Below are 24642 nucleotides of genomic sequence, written 5' to 3'. Positions count from 1 at the left end.
CAATAGATCATTGATAAAATATGCTAAAATCAATTCCTACACTGACATTTCAAGAAGTCCTGCTAACCAGTTAATTCAGACAAGATGTTAAAGTCAAACAAGATGCAGAATTACTCCTTAGTTACATCCTGTCATCTTTTAATCCTTTTAATTTTGTATTTGCCCAATACAGTGAAATTTCATTAGATAAAAATTAATCTGAGGCATATTCAAGTATGTCAGAGAAGTCTAGATATCTTTCCTAGGAAATAATGTCTAAGGGTTTAAGCAGAGAACCAGGAGTCCATGATCCTATCCTACCAATGTAATGTCTAATCTTAGGTAAATAATTTTAATCCGTCTATTATTCCCCCTTGCGCGTCTTTAAAATAGGGGCTTGGTTTGTTTGTAAAGTGCTTTGAGATACTTAGATATTGCCTTTCATAAGTATACATGATCAACTAATGTTTACACTGTAGCTAAATTAAAGTGTAGTTTATTTTTAAAAACTTATGTTTATTCTTCAAAAATCCATGCCACTTTTATTCATTAGATGCCAACAGATTTGTTCCCCCTTACATGCTATCATGTTACAGATGAGACTTTGGGGCAAGGCTAGATTCTTTACTCCTCTGGCTGGAACCATTATATAGGCAGATTCCTGCATTATGTTCCCACGTCCCATCCAGCCAAAGCACTTAGCAGAACTGATTAACTCCATATGCACCAAGACGTGAGCCCACAAAGCACCTCCTTCACCAAGAAGGCACAAGAAATGCATCCTAATCATAGCCCTTCTTAAGTTATTAGATATGAATAGTCATAAGTGCCCTGAACACAGTACACTGCAAGCTATGCATGGATTACCAATCCAGGAATCTTACACTCCTTCAGTCAGTCTTAGAGGCAGACATCTCCTAGAGTTTCTCTTGCCTTATTCATCCACATACATAAAGAAAACACAGTAAACTCATAAGCACTTTAAAAAAAACTAGCCTCCCTTATGATAGAAATGTCCACAGGGAGCTATAGCTTACATCATTTATTTATTTAAAATACTCAGCCTTGATTAATACCACATACTCTGCTGCCAGTGTGCCTTCTTCGGTTAGACATTGGAGAATGACTGCGGCTCCTTCGGCGACGATATTCGGGTGTGTACGATCTGCTTCGAGATCGTCTCCTATGGGAATGAGAATGAGAATGGGACCTGGAGCGAGTGTATCGTCTGTGAGAATGTCTTCTTGATCTGGACCTTCAATGAAGAAAAAAGTTTTCAGCTGTATATACATATATGAAATACATGCAATAAATTAAAATTAAAAAATTACTTGTACCTAAAGGAGATTTCACAAATTCACTATCACCACACACACAAATAACATTTAAAATATTGTTTTAATTCTACTTCTTAATGTACCTATAGATTGACAATTGCAGATTTGTAGTAGTTTAAAATTGCACTGAGACTGATCAGTAATGTGATACAAACTCACACGGCAAGTACACTTTTGACATGTGAACTAGAATATATTTTAAATTAGAGAAGAGATTTCTAAGCTTACACACACAGCATGTTAATATAAAATGACATCTATAACATGCAGTGATACGGAAGCCCAATATACTATGTTTTAAGAAACAGTCTTGCATGAGCAGGGAGATGGACAGATCTAGCAGGGCTTTTCTGTCCAACTTCTATGATTGAGGTAAGCCTAGGCTCAACAGTAATCCAAAAATAAGGCCAGAAGGACCATGATAGTTTCAGGTAGGTAGGTTGTTCTTCACACCATTCACACATGTCCAGCTGTTCTCAGTAAGATGGTACAAAACTGTTCCAAGTTGTGTGGTTTCACACACAAGTATCAGTCACAGGTAGGGTACAACCCTCATGGCCTAACAGTCCAAGAAAAACATACTGCAACAGCCAAAGAATGCCTGACAGTTTGCACGGTTCAATTTATGGTCTTTTGGCATTCATATCATTCATGCTCCTTATGAAACCTATGCTCTAACACCTCACAACTACCTGCAAGTCAGAGGACCTGAAAAGTTTTGGTAAATCACAGAAATTATTGTCTGACAGTAATTATGAAGAAACCAGTTTGGTATGATTTGAAGTAATTGATCTCAATTACGTAAGTTTAGAGATCATCCTCAGAAATGGCCTTTACAAAAACGTCACTGTCATTTAAAGTTTGGTCGTATTCAGGCTTCTACAGATTTGACCGTTTAGTGACTGCAATCGATAGCAACCTTTTCATATTCAATCATTCTCGTAACATAGCCACAAAGCTCCTAAGAGCTTCCAGCTCAAGTTTCCTACCTTTGTCATCACTCTGAATGGCCTCCATGGCTGCTTTTCCTAGATTCTAGCTGTGGACACTTCCCTGATGGTTAAATATCATTTTGCATTCCAATTGTGAGTACCACCAGTCAGCCCCAGGATATGTCTATACTACATGTGTAAGTGCAATTGCAGTGCAGGCAGTTATACCCACACTAGCTTTAATAGTGAGGATGTGGCGGGAGGGGAAGCTATCACAGTACAAGCCCACCTGGGATTACGGCTACTGCAAGCTATGCATGGGTAAAACAGTCAAGAAATGTATACACTACTCTTCCAGTCATGCCAACCCTTCTAGACTGAAGTTAGCATAAGTATGGCTACCCAAATTACGATGTCACATTTATTTGTGGTTCAGACATATTCCTATACTCTTTACACTCCAGATTTCCTTCCAAATAGCTTTCTCCAAAGACCATAAGTCCCAGTTTGCCTTCATGCAGAGCAATAAAAACTGCCTGCCAGCCTAGCAACAAGTGCTAGGTAAAGCATGAATTACAGCTCCACCAAAAAAGGATGAGAACCTTTAATAAATGGTATAACATCCTATGTAATTTAATTTTATCCATTCTGTTTGAAACAGTCAGCAACTACACTCATGAACCATTATCTCTTGCTCATTTAGCCCTAAGATACTTTTGGTATGTTTTTTCTCTGGTTCATCAGGGTAATTTTTTTGATGCTTGTAGCTCCTGTAAGCTACATGCATCCCTGCATTCAGTAGAAAAAAAATAAGGGCAAAATAAGCAAATATTTTTAAAAAACCCAACTAACGTTTACGTAATATCTTGTAGGGCAAATACATTACTTAACAAACCTTACTGACTTTGCAGGAAAGAGTTTCAAAGGATAGAAGGGTCACATTCAGTAAACTAGAGTTTCGAACATACCCAAGTTGTCAAAGTCTTCATCTAAACAGTCTTCATCCCTTCCAACAAGTAAACCAATCTGTTTTGTGAAGCTCATACTTTTGTAGATCTATTTTGCTAATATGAGGAGAACCTTCTATTCAGCAATTAGAACCAATTTTCTTTGGAACCCAGCATTTTCGGGGAAGTGGCATGAGCATTAACTCTGAGCAACTGTTCTACTTTATCTATGTAATACGGGAACAAACACTGAAAGTTCAAGTTAACATTACTATTATTTGTACTACAATAGCACTTTGAGGCTTCAACTGAGATTAGAGCCCCCCCACATACACACTTTTAGATGGCATTCATATACAAGACCCTCCCTCCCCCAAATGTAAATAGATAAGACAGACCAAAAGAAGCAGTCCCATTTTATATATTAGGAACAGAGGCATACAGACATTATTGACCTGCCCAAGGTCATACCAGAAACCTGCGGCAGCGCTAGGAATAAAACTCAAATCTCCTGAAACTTAACCATTACACTATTTTTCTGTTCAAACTGTAGTAATGAATCATAACCCTTCTTAAACTGCCAAATCATGTACAGACCAGAACACCTCCCCCCCCACTCCAAAAAAAGAGTTAAGTAAAAATCCAAGTAAGTGCAAAAGTACAAAATAATCATAATGAAATTAACAAAATATCTCTTATTTGTATAGAGGTAGTGCTTAGAGCCACGAATCAGGAATGATGCCCCCTTGTTCTAAGTGCTTTACAAAAGTATAGCAAGACTACGCCTTTGCTCTGAAGAGCTTACAATAAATAAAGATAAAAAATTGATGAATAGGAAAACACCATATATATATATATATATACCCCAAGCTGGGCCCTCAGACGAACTAGCACAGCTCAGAGCGCTCCACAACTTTTCAGTCAGTTTTATGTAGTTGTCCAAAAACTGGAGTTTCACCAGGACACTCTCTTTGTATCTATTGTAATGAGTAATCTTTGTAATGTTCTCTAGTGTGCTTTAAGAGACAGTTACTCACCCTGTACAAAAACTGAGGTTCTTCGAGATGTTTGTCCCTGTGGATGCTCCACTTCAGGTGAATCTGTGCCCCTGCGCTTGTAATAGGAGATTTTTAGTAGCAGTGCCTGGTTGGGTCACACACACGCTGTCCCCGTCTCGTGCCGCCTCTGGGGGTTACATAGCGCTGTGTGACCAACCGTCCCCTCCTCGGTTCCTTCTCTACTCCAGTCTCTGGTGTGAAAACTCTGAAGTAGGGGGAGAAGGAAATGTAGTGGGGCACCCACAGGGACAAGCATCTTGAAGCACCTCAGTTACTGCACAGGGCGAGTAACCTCCTCCTCCTCTTCTTCTTCAAAGACTGTCCCTGTGGATGCTCCACTTTAGGTGACTGTAGAGCAGTGCCCCTTGGTGGAAGGGAGGGGCTTTGGAGTTGCAGTCATAGAGCGTCTGATGAGTGCAGCTCTGTGACATAGTGCTGGGTGAACGTATGGACTGATGCCCAGGTTGCTAGCTTTGCAGATGTCCATAACAGGCACATTGTTGAGGAAGGCTACTGATGTGAAGAATGCTCTGTTGGAGTGTGTATGGGTCCCAGTAGGGGTTGTAGCCATTGATAGCAATAAAAGTCAATGCAGTTGGAGATCCATTTCCACAGCCTTTGTTTGGATATGGCATCTCCTGCAGATCATTCCGTGATGGAAAGAAATAACTTTAGTAACTTCCTGAAAGACTCTGTCCTTTCAATGTAAAAAGCTAGCGCCCTTCGGACGCCCAGGATATAAAGTGTTTGTTCCCATGAGGTTTTGGGAAGAATGATGGGAGATGGATGGGTTAATTCAAATGTAATAATGTAACTATTTTAGGTAGGAATTTGGGATGTGGTCATAGGGTAACTTTTTCAAAAATTTTGTGTATGGGGAATGTGCCATGAGGGCCCTCAGTTCTTCTACTTGTCAGGCAGATCTGATAGCAACAAGTATGGCCACCTTCACTGAAAGGTGGAGAAGTGAACATGTCACTAATGGTTCAAAAGGGGCCCCCATAAGGCATCGCAGCACCAGATTGAGGTCTCATGATGGAATAGTGGCTCGTATTACAGGTTAAAGATTAGAAACACCTTTGAGGAAGCATTTTAGTGGTAGGGTGGGCGAAGATCAAGAACGTGTCCACTTTGTGAAGGAACACCGTGTTTGCTGTGAGATGTACTCTGATCGGGCTCACTGAGAGCTCAAATTTCCTTGAGCTCTAGTATGTAATCCAATGCCACTGGTAAAGGAGAGGTAGTTGCCATTGTTTGCCTATTTTGGCATCACGTATAGAATCTTTTCCATTTGTGAAGGTAGGTATATCGTGTAGTCAGGGCTGGCCTTTAGGAAAATGGCGCCCTGTGGCAACTTGTATTTTGCCCCCTCCCCCTGACCCCCTGGGCGTGACGCTTCCCCCATTGTCCCAGGTATGAGATGGTTTACCTCCTGTCATAGTAGGTGTTCATGAGAAGGATCCCTAACGAGGGACATGGGAGTGGGTAGGGGGGATGGAAGCAAATTGGATAGAATAGCCAGTCTCCATGATTTCCCGTACCCGTTTGTCTGATATGTTGTTTCTCCACACTGGGTGGAATTGAGTCAGACGGTCTCTGAATGGATGGATGGTGTTGGATGGTTCCAGCAATAAAAGATGTGGGAGATATCTCTGGTTCTCGACCAAATCCTCGAAACCGTTGTTTAGAAGGAGGTTGTTGGGATGTAAGGGGCTGAGAAGACAGTGGTCTCTGTCTAGCGGGTCTTTGTCTCTGCGGATCATATTGCCTCTGAGGTTGGGTGTAGGGTGCAGATCTTGTTCTTTATGCCAAATAATACTTCTAGTTTTTTCTTTTGAGAAGATACATAAATGCTCAACGATCTGAGAGTCACCCTGGAGTCTTTTAATGTGTGAAGAGACTCATCAATCTTAGCTGCAAACAGCTTTGATTCCTCGAACTGGAGATCCTCGAAGGTAGATTGTACCTCTTTGGGAAAAACAGAGAAGTGGAGGCAGGAAACTTGTCACATGACTATGGCGGTGGTAATGGAATGTGTTGTCATGTCCAGAGAGGCTTGTCAGACTGGTCAAGCGAGAAGGTGGCCCTCTGACATGGTTGCTTTGAATAGCTGGTTTTTTGTCCTCAGGGAGATCAATAAATTCAGACATTTTTCAATAATTTGTGTAATTGTATTTGGCCATCAGTGCCTCGTAATTGGCAATCCTGAATTGTAGGGTCACTGACAAATAGGTCTTATGCCCAAAGAGGTCTAACCACTTCCAATCCCTATCATACGGGGTGGTTCTAGAGTAGGGTGACCAGATAGCAAGTGTGAAAAATCGGGAAAGGAGGGGGGTGGGTGGGGGAAATAGGAGCCTATATAAGAAAAAGCCCCAAATATCAGGACTGTCCCTATAAAATTAGGACATCTGGTCACCCTATTTTAGAGTGATGTTGCCTGCCCTGCTCATTCACAGTCTCTACCACCGGAGAGTTTGGTGTGGGATGGGAAAACAAAAATTCCATTCCCTGGGAGGGGATGTAGTATTTTTTGTCCACTCTCTTACAAGCGGGTAGAATTGTTGCCAGGGTCTGCAGGATGGTCTTGGCCGTGTCCATGAGAGCCTCGTTTATTGGTAGGACAATCTCAGAAGAGTCTGAAGGATATCCAACAACTTATGTTGGGACTCCACAACTTGTTCCAATGGAATCTCTAATAAATCTGTGATTCTCTTAAATAGTTCTCAGAACTGTTTAAAGTCATCCCCCCCTTGTGGGTGGTGGAAGAATGATAGCTTCATCCAGAAAGGAGGATGAAAAACTGGTACCTGGGGTGACTCTCGATCTGAAGTCTCTTCCAGTTCCTCAACTGCCTCTTCCAGAGGTTCAGAGGGTACAGGTGCAAAGGGTGATGAGGAATGCCTCGCCCTCTCTCTCTGTGTGAACTGGGAGGCTGACAGTGTTGGCAGTACACTGCCCAGGAGTCCCAATAAGACCACTGTGGTGGGAATGGCATCGGTGGCAGCATCCATGGGTTTCTATGCCATCCTTGAGTTTCAAGTATGAGTTGGTATTCCTGTTGTAGTGGACCTGGTCTGCTGGGGGTAGGCAAGGAGTGGTGGGAGGAGATTTCCCCTTCATCATCATTAGCCTCATCGCTGGATAAAGGAGGAGCTGATCTGGCTAGTGTGGTAAGTTGGTACAGTACTGAGCATGCTGGAGTAAGGTCAGTACTCAGGAGTGGAGATTCTGGTGCTGACGAGACTAAAAGGTCCTTATGCCAGAGGAATTGCTGCAGTACAGAGAGCATTGATACCAAGGAGAGTATTGTCGGCGGTACCAGCGCCTTTACCGCAGTTGCCGGTGCCGAGGGCCTTGCGCTATGCACTGTGTAGGCAGGAGGTAGTGCCATAGATTGTAGTGGTGCCAAGCTGCTTAGTGCCACATTTGATCAGCTTTGGCGGTACCGAGGCAGGGATTTCCCCGTTTTTGCTTTTTTCTGAGCCAGCCCTCTTAGGGTCGCTTGCTCGCACAGTATCAAATGATCCCACTACCTTAGAGGTGGATGGTCTCGGTGCAGTCAATACTGATGTGCCTGAGAGGCCGGAGAAAGTCTCTTTTTGGCAGCTTCCCGAGACAGGGAAGTTGGAGCCCATTTCTATGTCGCTTTTTTGGGGAAGTGCTCTTTCCTCTGAGAGGGTGGTGGGGAGAGCCGGTCATGCCTCTTAGAATAAGGTTGTCCCGTAAGGGAGGATAACTAGATTACACCAAGGGGTATACTAATAACTGAAACTTAAACTCCTAAGATAAGGAAGAATTTTTTTTTTTTTTTAAATAAAAGAAAAACAGGGAAAAGATAGGGCAGTTAACTATGAACTAACTGGGTTATAAACTGGTACTCTGTGAGACAGGGACAGCGCATGTGTGACCCAACCAGGCACTGAAACTAAAAATCTCCAATTCCAAGCACAGGCATGCAGATTCACCTAAAGTGGAGCACCCACATGGACACTCCTCAAAGAAGAACATGGTGCTGTTTTAAACAGCACTATATTAAAGTGCACTAGGGATTTTAGTGCAGACTAGCAGGGCCCAATTAATGCCCAACATGTTAAGCAACAGTCTACACTACTGCTTCATTTAGACAAGACTTCAGATACAAGTAACCATTTCTGGTGTTTTTCCACTGTTTACTGGGTGTAACAGATTTCTGTATGGGAGAGTTTTAATGTGTTTCTTGGTCGAAACTGAAAATCAGAAGCTCTAGGTATCTTACATCATACCCATGGATATATGATGCAGAATTAATTTTTATCAAAATCAGTACATACCTGGATTTTGACCTTGACCGGGAGTGCGATTCAGAATGTTTGGAAGCCCTCGATGGACTACGAGATCCTGACCTGCTCTCCGATTTTACACGAGCAGGACTCCCAGCTGGAGATTTTGACTGGGAGCGAGACTCCTAACAAAAAAGATAGTATTACAAATGGTACTGGTCACATAAATGCCTAACTCCTAACATTTAAAGTACCGTAATTATATTATTTTGATTGCTCCTGAAAGACAAATGGTTAGGCAATACCCTCCAGAACAAATTTCAGTCTGTTAACCCACTGTTAATATTGTATGTTTTCCTCAAATAATTCCCTACTTGAACCAGATCACCAATTCTCTATTAACTAAGTAATCATGCAAATTCATCTACAACTTGATCATACAGACACTGGAACATAAACCATACATTTACTTAACCTAGGACCCATTCATTCTTCCAGATTCTTTTAATTCTACTTCACTCTTGCTTTCTACTTTTCTTCATTCTTCATTGAGTTTTTCATTTTTCATACTTCGTGTATTCTTCCCCAATTCAAACAATTCATTATAGCCTTAAAAAAACATTCAAGTGCTTCTATCTGACCAATCTTCTGTTCAATTTTTTCCCCCATTCAATTTTAATTTTCTGATCTTTAATACTTTTCATTAGCCTTCTTTTATCTTGATTTATCTTCCACAATCTTGGAAAAAACTCTTCAATTTCTTCACGAACATTAACCTTAATGGAAAAAGAACATTTAGTATATTTAAGCACTAGGGATTATAAAACTCTGCTGGAGTTCAGAATGTTATCTACCAAAATTGAAAAGCCAGCAGGTAAAGTGCAAGTAACTATTTTATAAAAACATTTTTTTTTTTAAAAATCTTTAAAATTGTATTATTTCTAGGTTCTGACAATGAGTTTACTGATTTTCTCTAAATGTTTCAAAGCTGCCATCCTCCCCTTTCAAATTATAGAATTATCCTATTTTTTAGAATTTCTACAAGATAAACATGTACTAAAAACTTAATTTGCACAAATATATTAAGATGCTCTGATATAAAATATAGATTTTTCCTAATATTAAATGTGCACTTTGATATTAAATACCTAAAATGCTAGTCTTGTAATAAGCTTTTATTAAGCCGTTTTTAGTTCAACAGAAGGTTAAAGCAGAGCTTTCCCAGTCCAAAAAAAAAAAAAAAAAAAAAATTTTCTATGCACAGAGACATACAGGGCCCAAACTAAATCTAAAGTTAATGATTCTCTAAATTTTCTTTCCTTCCTTATTGCTATCCTATTTCCCAGGAGTATTAAAGCCATATTTAAAATAAAATGTGTATTATAGTACAAAGCAACCCAAGAAGGGCCATTTTTACTTGTATGAACACACACACGAGAAATAACCAGGAAAACAAGCAAACAGCAGGATAGGACCTCCCCCCCAAAAATATTTTTTTCCAGGGAGCTTGGCCATATGTGGCTTAAATTTGCTTTAAGTAATTGTAAATGTTTAGATATGGAGAAGTATTAAATATACACAAATAAATTTTAGCAAGCTTTCCCCCACCTTTCAAGTTCTTTTATTTTCCTTTTGTTACATTCTGTTCTGGTTTTCACTATATCTTTTACTACCTGTTGTAAACAGTCTCTCTCATTCTGTTTTACTAATTGTATTTCTTCGTTTTCTAATCTTACGGCCTGTTTCCAAATCCATCTCTCATTCTGCAGTTAACATGGTCAGTTTCTTTAGTGCCTTTCCTTCTTTAAGAGGAGAGTTAACCTTCTCTTACTTTTTCACAAGTACTAAAATGACAAGATTAATAGAAGTTAAAATCCTCTTACTGAGCCTCATAACATGTAACCTGAGCAAACTTCCCCAATGTACCTCAACAAGAATTCAAGAGAAAGAAGGGAGAGCTACATTCAGACTGCTAACTATTCAGAATGCCCTCTGATGTCTATGGGAGGTTTCCATAGAGATCACAAGAAGGTGATGGCTTTATGTAACTTTATTCTATTCCATGCCTTATTCTCACATCCAGAGCTCACTCAGAAAACATGCTCCTTTTCAGGCCCACAACTATTCCTGCCTCTTTTTTTTTTTTTCCTTCTTTCTTTCCTATCCTCCTTATTCTATTTCTCTGCCCCTTCATTGTCTTTGAGCGCCTCCTCTATTCTTTCCTCTACACTTTATTCCCTGCAGCAATTCCCAATACCTACAGCAATCATTCCCACTGCCTTCCTCAATAAAAGTGATCAGCGATTAAAGTTAATTGCAGAAGTGTCATTGACATATCAATCAAATTAAAAAGGGAAGAGTGTGGCTCACAGACTATATGTTTGACACCTCTAGTATAAGGTGCTATAGTTCAGTATCCCTGTCCATTCAAACTTAAAACTCTGCTGACCCTGCCAACATGGATTCCAATTAATGCCATATTGACATGAATGTTATCTGCCAGATATCTGAAAGGAAACAACACCTCATTTCATACAGGTCAAACGATAATCCATTTGTTTTATTTTAAAATTATTTCATAGACCCATACAATATCAGGGTTGGAAGAGACCTCAGGTCATCTAGTCCAACCCCCTGCTCTAGAACAGATTAAACTCACAGGACAGTTCAACTGTTCCAATTTTCAAGTTGCAGTGAGAGCACAGGTCCTTACAAGTTTCAAACCTCTTCAAATTCATAACAATTGGCGATATGGACTGCAGCTGAGGAGACAACTATTATCTATCAGCAGTTGCATACTATATGTCAATGCCAGGCATTCACAGTTTTCTGATATAACAGAGAACATTACTCCCACAGAACTTCAAAGAAAGTATTAAAGGAATCTGTATAATGGCTTTATGAGATAGTTTAAGGAAAGCAAAGCAGCTAAGAAAATATTTCCCCCTACTTGTGGTCTTTTGCTGAACTAGAACAGGTTTCCAACCCCTGGTGAGTTACATAATATGGGATGAAGTCTTCTGCTGGGAAGGATTTCTTCCAGAGACCTCACCATTCCTACCTTCTTTCCCCAAACTCTCCTCGTCCCCCACCCCAAAACCAATATGGCGTCTTTAAAGTTTTATCATCTACAATGCAAACAGAGCAGACCTGATGGTTTCGTACACAAGCATTTTATGGGATAGATATAATCCACAAGCCTCATATATTATGTGTTGTCCTACAATATAACCCCTGTCCCGGGAAGTAAGATTTTTTACCTTAGCACATAATCTTTAATGAATGGGGGGAAAAAATCTCCTAGGATTATTTCAATTTTCTATGCAGCCACCAGGTCATAAAAATGTTAAAAAGCACATGAAAAATAAGGGCTTGTCTACACTAGAGCAATCGATTATTGCTCTTCAACTGGTCATACAGCACTGATGGAAATACCAACACTTGAGTCCACACTCGCCTCCCTAATTGGTTTAAGTTTTGCCCTTGCGTCTACATTCATCATGGCAAATCCTAAATGAATGTGGCCTTGCAGATCAAAAACCACCGGTGTTGATTTGAATTCACATAAAGGCTGCCATAAAATAAAGATGTGAACAGTTATCTTTGACTGCCGCCTAAGCCAGCACATATCCTTACTTGCCAACTAAGAGTCCCCTCTCCGCTGTCTTCATCCTTTCAGTATATCCTGCTCCATAGAAATGCCACTGAGCCATGCCCTCCCTCCTGTTCTGAAGATCCTCAAACTGTGACAAACCACCAGTTAAGGCTGTATTTCTTAAACACCATTAACCTCCCATCCCACTGCCACCATTGGACAGAACACCTACACTAATGCCTTCCCCTCTATCTGCTACTCAGTGAGTCACTAATGGTTCACCAGTTAATCCTCTTGCTCTAACAAACTACAGGTAGTTTGTCAGAGTGAATGCTTCAGACAGCAATCCACAGATGATTCTCCAGCTCAAGAGACAGCAAGAAGAGCACAACTAGTAGCTGCGCTCCTTACAATACCTTAGGTACCAGATTCTCCCTAACACTCCAAAGCTAACAGAGCACCTTGACCAACTCCACTCTCCCTTTGGCAGGCCCACATTATGGCTGACATTCTCACTCTGATGAACCACAAGCAAGCAGTGGCACAGTCAGAGCAGGGGACATTACTGGAGGTGAGTGGACAAGCTACAGAGTACAGTTTCAGCTACTGATCTACAGGTGCTTCACCAGATGAGGACATGCAGAGCCAGAAGTATTTCTAAAGGATACAGAGGGGCTCTTCTGGGAAGAGAGGAAACCAGAGGCAGGGAGGGGGCCCACCAAGGGCAGAGAGAGAAAACTCACAATCAACAAACTGAAGACCATTCACGAGCTGAGGGTATTGTAATCTCCGATAGGTATCAGTTAACAGGGCATCAACTGTACCAATGTGTTGGGTCTACATTGATACACAACTAACTGGTTGAACCATGGGGTTTATCCTTACAAATTTCAGATAAGCTACACTGACTGTTGCCTTCCCAATAATCCATGTTATTTTCTCCAGTACAGATAAGGTTTTAAAACAAGCTTTCAGAGTACTTAAACTATCCCACTGAATCTTTTGCAGGATATTTAAAAAATGCTCTTTCAAATTTCCTGGGGTGGCGAAGAGAATGAGGTAAGGGCAAAAAATAAGTCTTGGGGGAAGGGGTATTTATGCCCTCTCACTGACCACTTGAACATATCCAAAGTGTGTCAGAACGAGCTTGTCAAACGAATATCAATGGACCCCACTTCTGAGATGAGATATTAAAAAAGATAAAATAGGGCATAGCAGTGTGTGCATGAAGAGTAGAATAGGGAAGGAAAAACAATTCTATGGAATTTCAGTATGGCTATTTCTCATAATAATCCCCTTTCCTCCTCCCCCGTGCCAAAATGCAGTATGCTTGACTTGGTTAAAAAGAAAACATACATATTACATGTAGAACAAATAAAATCGGTCTCAGACTTCTATGTAGCTAACATTTCACTTGTAAGAGCTGCACATACATCAAGGTTTTAATCTGGTGAAAAGTCATGTGACTTCTTTCACCACCCCAAACACACTTAAAAAGTCCACTGAGCCAGTCTTGCCTATGCTACTGTTCTCAAAGTCCTTCCCTAGCACAAGAAATAGCATAAGCAGCAAAGTAAGATTGACAGTTCTGAACATATACAATGCTATTCTATTCTTACTTAGCCAGGGAAGAGGAGTACCAGAGGCTGGGGCAGTATTGTATGAGCCTTTATTGTTGATGGGGAGTAGCAGCATGCTCAGCCCTAGACAAGAGACAGGGATAAGCATGAGGATGTGGCTTCCATCACTTGCTGGATAGCACCCCAAGTCAACTGAAGGAGAAACATCAATGGTCTGGAGCCAGTGGAAGGACAATCCCATATACTTCCTTGGGAATTTCACCAGACCCTTCCCCAAGACAGACAGACAAAAAGGAAACACTAGCAAAATAAAGAGGGAGTGAAAAGAAACACAACCCTTTAAAAGAAAAGGAAAAATAAAAAGGGAGATGGATGATCAGAAAAGGAGATTTTAAGGAATATATTGATAGCAGCCTGAGTCTGTAGGATAAAACATCAACACGGTGACAGCTAACAGATGAGTTCCTTCAGTCACAGTTATTTACTCAGGGATCAATTGGAATTTCTTGCCACAGAATATGGCCAACTGCTTTAAATGGAGAAACAGATCTCTTAATGGCTATTTTTTTCTTATACCCTGTCAACTGCTTGACAAATCAAAACATAAGACTGCAAATCCTATAATGTGATATGGGTATATTAAGGTGGCTATGTATGAGTAATTCAACATATATGGGAGGAAGATGAATTGCTGCTAAAAAAGGATAATTTGACAACTATACCATCCAACAGAAAATATACTGATAAACATATTCAACTCACAATGTTAATGAGTTACATGATTATCAATAGAAAACCCTTACCCTTCAGTGTTCAAAAAATTTACTGGAGCAAAAAGGTCTTTGGAAGTAGTCATATTTACTGTTATATCCAAAAAGAGAAGTTCTGTGCTCTACTTAGGGTTTATTTAGGTGAGTATTTTTGCAGAAGGATTGTTTTCAAGTACTCCTATATAAGGTAGGGAAGACAGGAACAAATCTCCTTTTTTGAAACATAACAGTACTGCTGTCTACCACGGCATGAATAGTAGTCTAGCAGTAACTACCAGCATTACTCAATAACAAGATGAAATGCCAAAGGGAACAAACAGGACAAGAATATTCAGACACTTAATCAACAACAACAAAAAGTTATCCTCCTTTTTCATACTCTTATAGACTCAGACCATGGGATTATCAGAGCATTTCCCAAAGAACTGTTGGACTACCCATGTGTGAAAACTGCCACTGCCATCTCCAAAAGCTGCAACAGAATACATCCACACTGGTGTCCTCTAAAATTCTTGTTGGGAGTGTCTGGTCTCTACTGAGGCAGTAGACTGCCCTTGGAGAATATGTTCTGACTCCAACCAAAGGTTACAGATACAGCCTTCCCTAAAATTATCTTTGAGCCAATGAGAGGACCGCAAAGAGAACAGGATGACCAGATTTCCTTAACCTGTATATTTTTAAGATACACCTGCAAAGTATTCTTTTCAAGCCAATACTCCTTTCACAATTTCTCTGATCTAGCAAAGCACTTATGTGCTTAAGTAACCACACTGACTTCAATGAGGCTGCTCATGTGCTTAAAGCTGCATACACGCTTAAGCACTTTTTTGGACTATGGCCAATGTTAGGATTTATACAGAATAGGAAGAGATCTCAATTAAAATCAAAGGTACTGACAAACTTAGCAGTCAAATCTTTTTTCTCATCTTCCTACTTTGACCTGGTGAAAAACTGAATAGGCATATCTTGTAGGAATTTCTATCACTCCTTGACTAGCAAGGTAAACAGCCACTGAAGACACCATTTTTTAGGGAAAGAATCCCAGTTATCTATGTCTAAAAGAATGGTTTTATATATTACATATGAGATGACAGGGGTTGAGAAAATTGTAGTACTGCATTTTTAACATACTCCCCCTGCTGTGTATAGGATGTTTTCAGGATGAAATAAAGAATATAGGCTTATTCACCTCTTTGAAACCAAACCAACCAACCTTTCCGGTTAGAAAGGGACATTAATCAAGGGATTAGGAATTAAACAGAAATCCTGAAATGGAAAGGAAGAGTATAGTTTAGAACAGTGATTCTCAGCCAGGGATACTCAGAGGTCTTCCAGGGGCTACTCAATTAATCTAGATCAGTGTTTCTCAACTTCAGGGTTTCAGCCCCAGGGGGGCGGGGGCGGGAAGAGTCATCAAGAGACGGGGGGGGGGGTGTCACAAGTGCAGGGCCAACATTAGGGGATGGCAAGCAGGGCAACTGCCCAGGGCCCCGTGCCACAGGGGGCCCTGCAAAGCCAAGTTACATGCTTCAGCCCCAGGCGGCAGGGTTCAGTCTTCAGATGAGACTATTTTTCACTTGTGAGCCTTAAGTATCACACTGAAAGTACAGTAAGTATAATATTTATATTCTAATCAATTTATTTTATAATTATATTGTAAAAATGAGAAAGTAAGCAATTTTTCAGTATTAGTGTAGTGTGACACTTTTGTATTTTTACGTCTGATTTTGTAAGCAAGTAGTTTTTAAGTGAGGTGAAACTTGGGGTCTGCAAGACAAATCAGATTCCTGAAACAGATACAGTAGTCTGGAAAGGTTAAAAACCACTGGTTTAGAGTGTAGTTTGTACACTGCTTTGAAAAACCTCACTATGAAGCTACATCACTGACTGGATGCAGAATACGTTGCTAATGACAACCAGCTGAACATGAAGGGAACAAAGACTCAAACCTTAAATTCTCTGTAATTTACTAAGAATTTGCACAAATTTTGCATAAGAGGTGAATAAGCCCATGTTCTTTATTTCACTCCGAAAACATCCTATACGCAGAGTATGTTAAAAATGGAATACTACAATTTACTCAATCCCTGTCATCTCATACATAATATATAAAACCATTCTTTTAGACATAGATAACTGGGATTCTAGTGAAGTATTGTCCCTGAAACAAGAAACAATACTCCCCTGACCTGAGGGAGGACAAAATCTTACTTACAGTTTTGGGAACCAAAAGGTAACAAAGGCCAAACTGGAGCTACCAAAATGAAAATAGTTCTTTTGTGAGTACATGAGCCTAGGCCAGTGGTTCTCAAACTGTGGGTCGGGACCCCGTTTTAATGGGGTTGCCAGGACTGGCATTAAACTTGCTGAGGCCTGTGGCCGAAGCCAAAGCCTCACTGCCTGGGACCCAAACCCAAGGGCTTCAGCCCTGGGCGGCGGGACTCAGGCTACAGGCCACCCGCCTGGGGCTGAAGTCCTAGGGCCTAGGCTTTGGACCCCTCGCCCAGGGGGCTCAGGCTTTGGTCTCCCCTCCTGGGGTCGTGTAGTAATTTTTGTTGTCAGAAGGGGGGTCACAGTGCAATGAAGTTTGAGAACCCCTGGCCTAGGGTCTGAGCAGAAAATGGAACTATAAACCAGACTTAAATCCAGGGATATGACAAAAAGTCCACTCTTGATGATCCCCTGGAAGCTGGAAAAGGAAGACTTCATCTCAGTATTGCAATTAGCAACCACCATATTCACTTAGGAAGGTCTTAGTGTTTGCCACATCAATTAGCACCTTAACTGAAAAGGTGAGGATATTTAATCATTAATAAAGCCTTCCTTTATATAAAAAGAACAGGAGTACTTGTGGCACCTGAAACCTTCCTTTATATATTTATCCAAAATATCAAGTGTTAAATAGATTTAGTCACTATGAATAAAAATCCTTTTCCCAAACAAGCAGGATTTTTTTTTCTTTTAAAACACTTTCCTAGTCCTCCATATACATCAGGGGTTCTCAAACTGGGGGTCAGGACCCCTCAGGGGGTCATGAGGTTATTACATGGGGGTTGTGAGGTGTCAGCCTCCCCGCTTTGCCTCCACCATTTATAACGGTGTTAAATATATAAACAAGTGTTTTTAATTTATAAGGGGGAATCGCACTCAGAGGCTTGCTATGTGAAAGGGGTCACCAGTACAATAGTTTGAGAACCACTGATATACATCATATATAAAAAATGCACATGCCCTTTTTTCCTCTTAGCAGATCACCTTTAAGAGAGAAATCAACTGGGAATCTACTCAACTTCAACAAAATAATTTTAAATAGCTTCAATTGCTATAATAGCCAAGTTATGGAAATTTCCCTAATAATTATGGAAATTTCCCTAATAACTGTATTAAGGTTTGCCATGACTCAGTTTCCATACAAGCATTCCTTTATTAGTTCAAAGTCCACTTGGTGCAAGTTACATCCAAAAGAGCAATATAAGAATATGTCCTTATAGTTTATATCCTAACAATAATACAGTTATAAGCATTGGCCAACATGCTTACAATAAGTTCAGGGTCGGGAGACACCTTCCCCTATCATGCCATGTCTCCAGAAGACTAAAGAAAACTCTGACAACGAACCTGCATAAAAAGTAAGTGATATCACTGCTGGTTATTGGACCTTAGCTAAAATCAGCTGAAGCAGTTTAGGGCTGCACCATACTTTCTTATCTCACTTTGCCATATTTTTCCCTAGCTGCAAGGCTTGACTAAGCATTTCTAACTTATTATTTACTGCACCTGGTGCTCAATTAACCATGTTTCCTTTATTTCCATTGCTTAGCTCAAACCCTCAATAAGGTAACAGTGATATTTCCAGGGCAATTATAAGTTTTAACACAAATAATCCCTCTCATTTTTACTGGCTGCATGCTTCAGACTTACCACTTAGGTTAAAATCAAAACAATGTAAAATCATAGTTTACTTAGGTCTCATGTAGGCCTATATTCCTACACCAAGACTTCCCAATTTTGTGGCTTTGCAAATCACGTTTATCTTTAGTGTGTGTGTTCTAGCCTACAATGTGGATGGGTAAGACACCCCTATAAGTCTTATTCATTATGCAGAGAAAGAAGTGAAACTGACTATATGTACATACAAATGCAAAGTAAAACTGACAAAGCTAGAGAATTATTTTTCTAATATTTTCAAGTACAGTAAACTTAAGTGCTTGTAGCAATAGTACATAAAATAAGTTCAGAGAGAAGTGTGATTTTTTAAAATTGAAAGTCATTTTAAATTGTATGGTTTATCACACATTGTTGTGCAATTCTTAAGGCAGTCTGCAACACTTTTTTAAAGCTACTTTATCATAGCTAGGCTTTTATGACATCCACAACAGTGGTAATTCAGTTCAATTCATATTATTTTAGAACACAATAAAACACTCAGAAATGCATGTATCAAGGACACATGATGATTAAGGTATGGCTGGTTGGGCTGAAGTAGTGAAGAACACATACTTAACTAAGCAGCACCATACATTACTTCAATTTTATTTTAATTAACTTTAGTCTAATTGACTTTTGTTGGATTTGGGAGAAGTGTTCAACAGATGGATCTTCAAAATCGTTCACAAGTGAAAACGCAAGGCACAGATTTATTGCCTCTTTAAAATAATGTTTTACACAAAGCAAAAGAAAAAGATGAAAAATAATTTTAGAATACTCCTAGAGTAACGGGAATTAGTGTTTGTGATTGTTTTCTGTTCTGATATATATGAACAAAAGTAAACATTTCACTAAATTTCTCTACTATTGCGTTCAGCTGCATGGAAGACCATAAAATGGACAATACATTGCCATTTGTTATGCTGGTTAAGAAATTTCATCATCACTGGAAATAAAGATAAGTGTACTCCCAAAAGAACTGAAGTAAAGCTAATGGCACACACTGACAAGTAAACTTTCCCCTCTAAACAGAGAGGGGACCAACTGCAACAGCAGTCACAGAAACCTAGCTTCAGAAATGCTTAGAGTAGACCCTCCTATTTCAAAATCAGGCAGTGGAAAACATACAGTAACTCTGAAGCTCATCAGTTTCATCACCTTCCTAACAACAACTGTTCTCTTAAACTAGAGAAACTGATGACAAAATATCTTTGACAAAAAAACAAGATACCGAAATACATAGTAAAAATTCATGGTAAACTAGTGCTCAAAGAACAGAATAAACTGTAAAGAATTACTGACAAGCAAGCACGTTTGTTACCCAAGCTTTTCAAACTATCTAAATATAAAAGTTCATTTTCCATTTACTCATTACTTTAATTAAATCAGAAATACACAGCTAACAAAGCCACTTTTGCCAGAATAATCCACACTAGAACTGTTTTTGTTTATCTCACCTGAGGAAGCGGCAGCCAATACTATAGCAGTGTATGGTGCTTCTAGCCTAGGGACTATTTTTATTTAGTGTTACAAAAGTAGCACTATTTCAGTAGAGATACTTGTTGGAATACAACACTGCACTGTCAGAATTTCATTGGTCATTTCCCTAGGCAGCATCAGGTTGCTGCAAAAGCTGCTGCCACTGGTTCATCAGAGAAGGTCACAAAAAAGCTCCTCAAGTTCTCTTCAAGAGCAACTCTTGAGAGGACACCAAAGATTTCCTACAATAAAACTGAGGTAAACAGGGATAGGATGAGGGCAGTGACCACATGGACCTGAACATCTGTCCCATGTTTCAAATAGTACCAAGCAGTTTCTAATTCCTGCCTTTGTCAATCACTAAAAAGTGTACAGAGACCATTCACACGTGTACAGAAAGGCTGCAGCGACCATTAGAAGGTGAGTGAGGCGCTCAGCCTAACAAGGCCAGGGCCACCACACCCCAGTAGGTGGCACAGGGGGAGTGGTGGGGTACAATCGGATCATCAGTGAACTACACGGGGCAGCAGCGGAGACCCCAGGTGGCATCGGGAATCTGGCTCAGAGGAAATCCTGATCACGGGCCATCAGAAGGGAAGAGGAGGCTGGTCCCTGCGCTCCTCAGGCAGTGACACGGCCCGTCTCTCACACAGGCGCAGCGATTAACTGCCCGACAAAGAAAGCACAACCAAACCAGCGCTGACACGTCGTGATCCCCCCCGCCCCAAGGGCTGGCACAGCGCCGCCTCCGGCGCCCAGGCTCCGGGTAGAGGAGCTCCAGAAGTGGGATCCCGTAGACCTGCGGGCTCGGGGCGGGCGAGCTGGACTCGGAGCCCGAGAAGGGGAGAAGAGAGAAGGGCTCCGGCAAAACTCAGAGCGCGCTCCCCGGGGCTGCGGGTAACAAGGGACCCCCGGCGGGCTCAACGGGAGGTGGGCAGGTAGCCCGGCGCATCGCCCGCATCAAGAAATGAGAGTGCTGGGGCCAGCAGAGCAGGGCGCCCCGTGGCTAAATGGTGGGGAGCAAGGGAGGGGGCAGGGCGAGGAAGGGCAGCGGGGCGCGGACAGCGGCCCAGCGCAGAGCCCGGCGGGAGGCATCGATGGCTCAGCGCCGCCGAGGGGCGCCATCTTAGGGAGAAGCTAACGCGCCTCCCGGCCCGCCGGAAAAGAGCGCCTCTCCCCTCCCCCACTCCCTGGAGGACCGGGCCGGCCTCCCCCAGCACGGCCCGGGCGGGCTCGCCACTCACCCTCCCCTCGAAGTTATTCTCCTCCACGTCGCTCATGGCGGCGGGGTGCTAGTTGCTGCGCTCAGCGAACGGGGACGCGAGTCACGGGCAACGGCCTCCTTCCTTCCTGCCTCCCTCCCCACAGAGCCTCCGGACCCGTCCTGCAGGCAGCGGCGGCAGCGCAAAATGGCGCCTCTGCCTCGTCTGCGCCCGACACCGCGCAGGGGGGCGGGGCCGCCCCGCCAATCACAAAGGAGGCGCCCGGCGCCGCCGCCAGCATTAGGAGGGCGCTGCGGCGGGGTGGGAGAGGTGACTGAGGTGAGGGCCCGGCCTTCAGCCGCCTCGCCCCACCCGCACTGGGGGCTGGACACTGTCCCCATTTACCCCCTTCCTCCCCCCGCGGCGCGATCCCCTAGTGCGGGCACCCACGGGGTGCACCGGCCCCCTCCAACACACGGCACTTGTACGATTCCCCCACTCAACACACACCGCTGCGTATAAGCTCCCCCCTCCACAACACGCGCCGCTGCGAACGTGCCCCCCCACCGCAGTTTGTACGAGCTACCCTCAAAAACACAACATATATGACCACGTATAATCCCCCGTGCACCCAACACACAGCAGTTTGTATGAGCTTCCCCCCCCGCTGTGTTGGGACTCCTGCATCTCACAGTGTGCGTAGGAGCAGAAAGTGAGATGAGAGCTTGAGCAGGCCAGTGTGTGCGGTTGTGGGGGGGCTCTGTGCATGTGTATGTCTGCGCGGGTTTTTTTTGAGGGTGGGATGTTGTGCATGCTAGCGTGTGTGTGCGGTTGTGGGGGCTTTGCATATGGCAGCATGTGGGCACATTGAGGAGAGCATTGTGTGCAGGCAGATGTGTGTGTGTGAAGAGGACACGGTGCACACCGGTGTTAGGGTGACCAGACAGCAAGTGTGAAAAATCGGAACAGGGGTGGGGGGGTAATAGGCGCCTATATAAGACAAAGCCCCAAATATAGGGACTGTCCCTATAAAATCCGGACATCTGGTCACTCTAGCTGGTGTGGAGTGTTGTGTATGCCAGTGTGTGTGTGTGCCTTATGTATGCCAGTGTACGTTGGGGGAGAGTGTTGTACATACCAGTATATGCCCCTTTGCCACATACATCAGTGTGTACAAGCCCCCTACACACACACTAGTGTGTACAAATCCTGTCACCCTACACACACACCAATGTGTATGAGCCCTCTACCACCTACACCCACACCACACACATCAGTGTGTGTACAAGCCCCTTCGCCCCTACACACACACATCAGTGTATACAAGCCTCCTACCATCTACACATACAACACACGCTGGTGAGCCCCCCTACACATACGCACATCACATGCTGCGGTGTGTACAACCCCCCAATACACACACATCAATGTGTAGAGGCCCACTACTGCCACAGAGATACATGCTGATGTGCACAGTCCTTCTCTCCCTCACAGAAATGTCCACAGTGTTTCCCTCAACATATACATCAGTATTAGGGTGACCACCTTTGCTGGACAGAAATAAGAGAAAACCACATGAAAAATAAGGGTCAACACTTTATTTTAAGAGACATTTTAAGGAAACACTTTTTTCCTTAGCATATCATGTATTTTTCTCTCAAGTGTATATTTCTACTGCCCTCAAGTAGACAATGCAATTATCTTAAGTTTCAATTTAATATTTAAAATGGTACTTATCAGTTTTAATACATTTCAATTCATCTTAAAATAAAGGATGGATGGTAACCCTAAGGAACAAATCAATGAAACAAGGGATGGTCCTTTAAAATAAAAGATGGGTGATCATCCTAATCAGTGTGCATGAAGCCCCGCACAACAGTGTGTGTGCCCATCCTCTCCACACACACACAGATGCTGGCATGCATGAGGTCCCACCTTTCTCTCCTCACCACACACTAATGTTTATGAAAAAACAACTACGAGTCTTGTGGCACCTTAAAGACTAACAAACTTATTAGAGCATAAGCTTTCGTGGGCTTTTTTTTTTTTTTTTCATAGCCCACAAAAGCTTATGCTCTAATAAATTTGGTAGTCTTTAAGATGCCACAAGACTCCTCATTGTTTTTGCTGAAACAGAATAACACGGCTACCCCTCTGAAACTAATGTTTATGAGGCTCCCTTAGACTAACACTGATACGTACAACACTCTCCCCCAACGTACACTGGCATACATAAGGCACACACACACTGGCATACACAACACTCTACACCAGCAAGCACAGCGTGTCCTCTTCACACACACACACACATCTCCCTGCACAGAGTACTCTCTTCAATGCGCCCACATGCTATCATATGCAAAGCCCCCACAACCGCGCACACACGCTAGCATGCACAACCCCCCACAAAACCGAACAGACATACACATGCACACACATACTGTGCCTGCTCAAGCTCTCACTCTCTTCTCATACACACATAGGGCTGACAACTCTCTAGGATTGGCCTGGAGTCTCCCAGAATCAGCATCGATCTCCCGGTGACTATTGAAAGCAATCTGGGAGATTTTAATGGGCTATTTTAAGAAAATGACATCATTGCATGTTGGGGGAAAAGATCTCCCAGAATAGCTTCAGTCAGAGTTGGCAACCCTATACACACACTGTGAGATGCAGGAAGCCCAACATGGCATGCAGGTGGTCCCCTTATGCCTTCTCACTGCAACCCCCAACATACCAACACCTTCCCTGCACAGGTGCGTACATATCCATCTTACCTCATACACATGCTCCAGTACCCACATCACCTATACTTTCTCCTCATCTCCTTATCAATTTATTTAAATTTCACCTCAGTGACGGGTTCAGTCACAAGGGCCCCCTTGGGACTGTCACCTGATGTGCTGAAATTACCTCTGAGCCTGATTTCCCTGCCAGCTTGGGACTTCCAGAATCCTGTCTTGTTGAGCCAAACACGCTAGCCTGCTACAACACAGACCCAGGGTCTGGTCCTTGCCCCCAAAGTTGCAGACTAACTGAAAACAGCTCAGCAGGTTACCTGTCTCCAGCACCCAGTTCCCAATGGGATCCAAATCCCCAAATAAATCCAATTTACTCTGTATAAAGCTTATACAGGGTAAATTCATAAATTGTCCACCCTCTATAACACTGAGAGATATGCACAGCTGTTTGCTTTCCTGGGTATTAATCACTTACTCTGGGTTTAATAAAATCACTTTTGTTTATTAGGTATAAAAAGTAGGATTTAAGTGGTTTCAAGTAATAACAGCCAGAACAAAGTAAGTCACAAAGCAAAATAAAACAAAACACGCAAGTCTAAGCCTAATACGTTAAGAAACTGATTACAGGTAATATCTCACCCTCAAAGATGTTCCAATAAGCTTCTTTCACAGACTAGACTCCATCCTAGTCTGGGCCCAATCCTTTCCCCTGGTACAGTCTTTACTAGATCCAGCAGACATCTCAGGTGGTAAGGAGGGGTTTTCTCATGACTGGCAGCGTATTTTGTCCTGCTCCACCCCCTTCTATAGCTTTGGCACAAGGCAGGAATCTT

At 42.3% G+C, this 24642-nt stretch overlaps 1 protein-coding gene across 5 annotated transcripts in view; it reads right to left on the bottom strand.

Annotated features, from left to right (window-relative positions):
• Positions 1 to 21212, bottom strand: part of TRA2A (transformer 2 alpha homolog) — a 48063-nt gene extending 26851 nt beyond the window's left edge. For 2 of the 5 annotated variants that reach the window (XM_024223215.3, XM_024223221.3), the window contains exons 1-3: positions 21111 to 21212; positions 8567 to 8700; positions 1063 to 1234 (exon numbers count right to left, since the gene is read on the bottom strand). In XM_024223215.3, coding sequence (XP_024078983.1) covers positions 1063 to 1234; positions 8567 to 8700; positions 21111 to 21146 — 342 coding nt within the window. In that variant the 5' untranslated portion in view covers positions 21147 to 21212. Of the gene's footprint in view, positions 1 to 1062; positions 1235 to 8566; positions 15529 to 21110 lie in introns of those variants that run through there. The other 3 variants (XM_024223230.3, XM_024223237.3, XM_024223244.3) reach the window with 3 other exon arrangements.
• Between the last annotated feature and the right edge of the window lie 3430 nt (positions 21213 to 24642).

The sequence above is a fragment of the Terrapene carolina genome, unplaced genomic scaffold (genome assembly GCF_002925995.2).
Source record: "Terrapene carolina triunguis isolate 2854851 unplaced genomic scaffold, T_m_triunguis-2.0 Scaffold84, whole genome shotgun sequence".
Lineage (NCBI taxonomy): Eukaryota > Metazoa > Chordata > Testudines > Emydidae > Terrapene > Terrapene triunguis.
The sequence above is the reverse complement of the archived record's forward strand: the minus strand, read 5'-3'. Positions and strand labels throughout refer to the sequence as shown.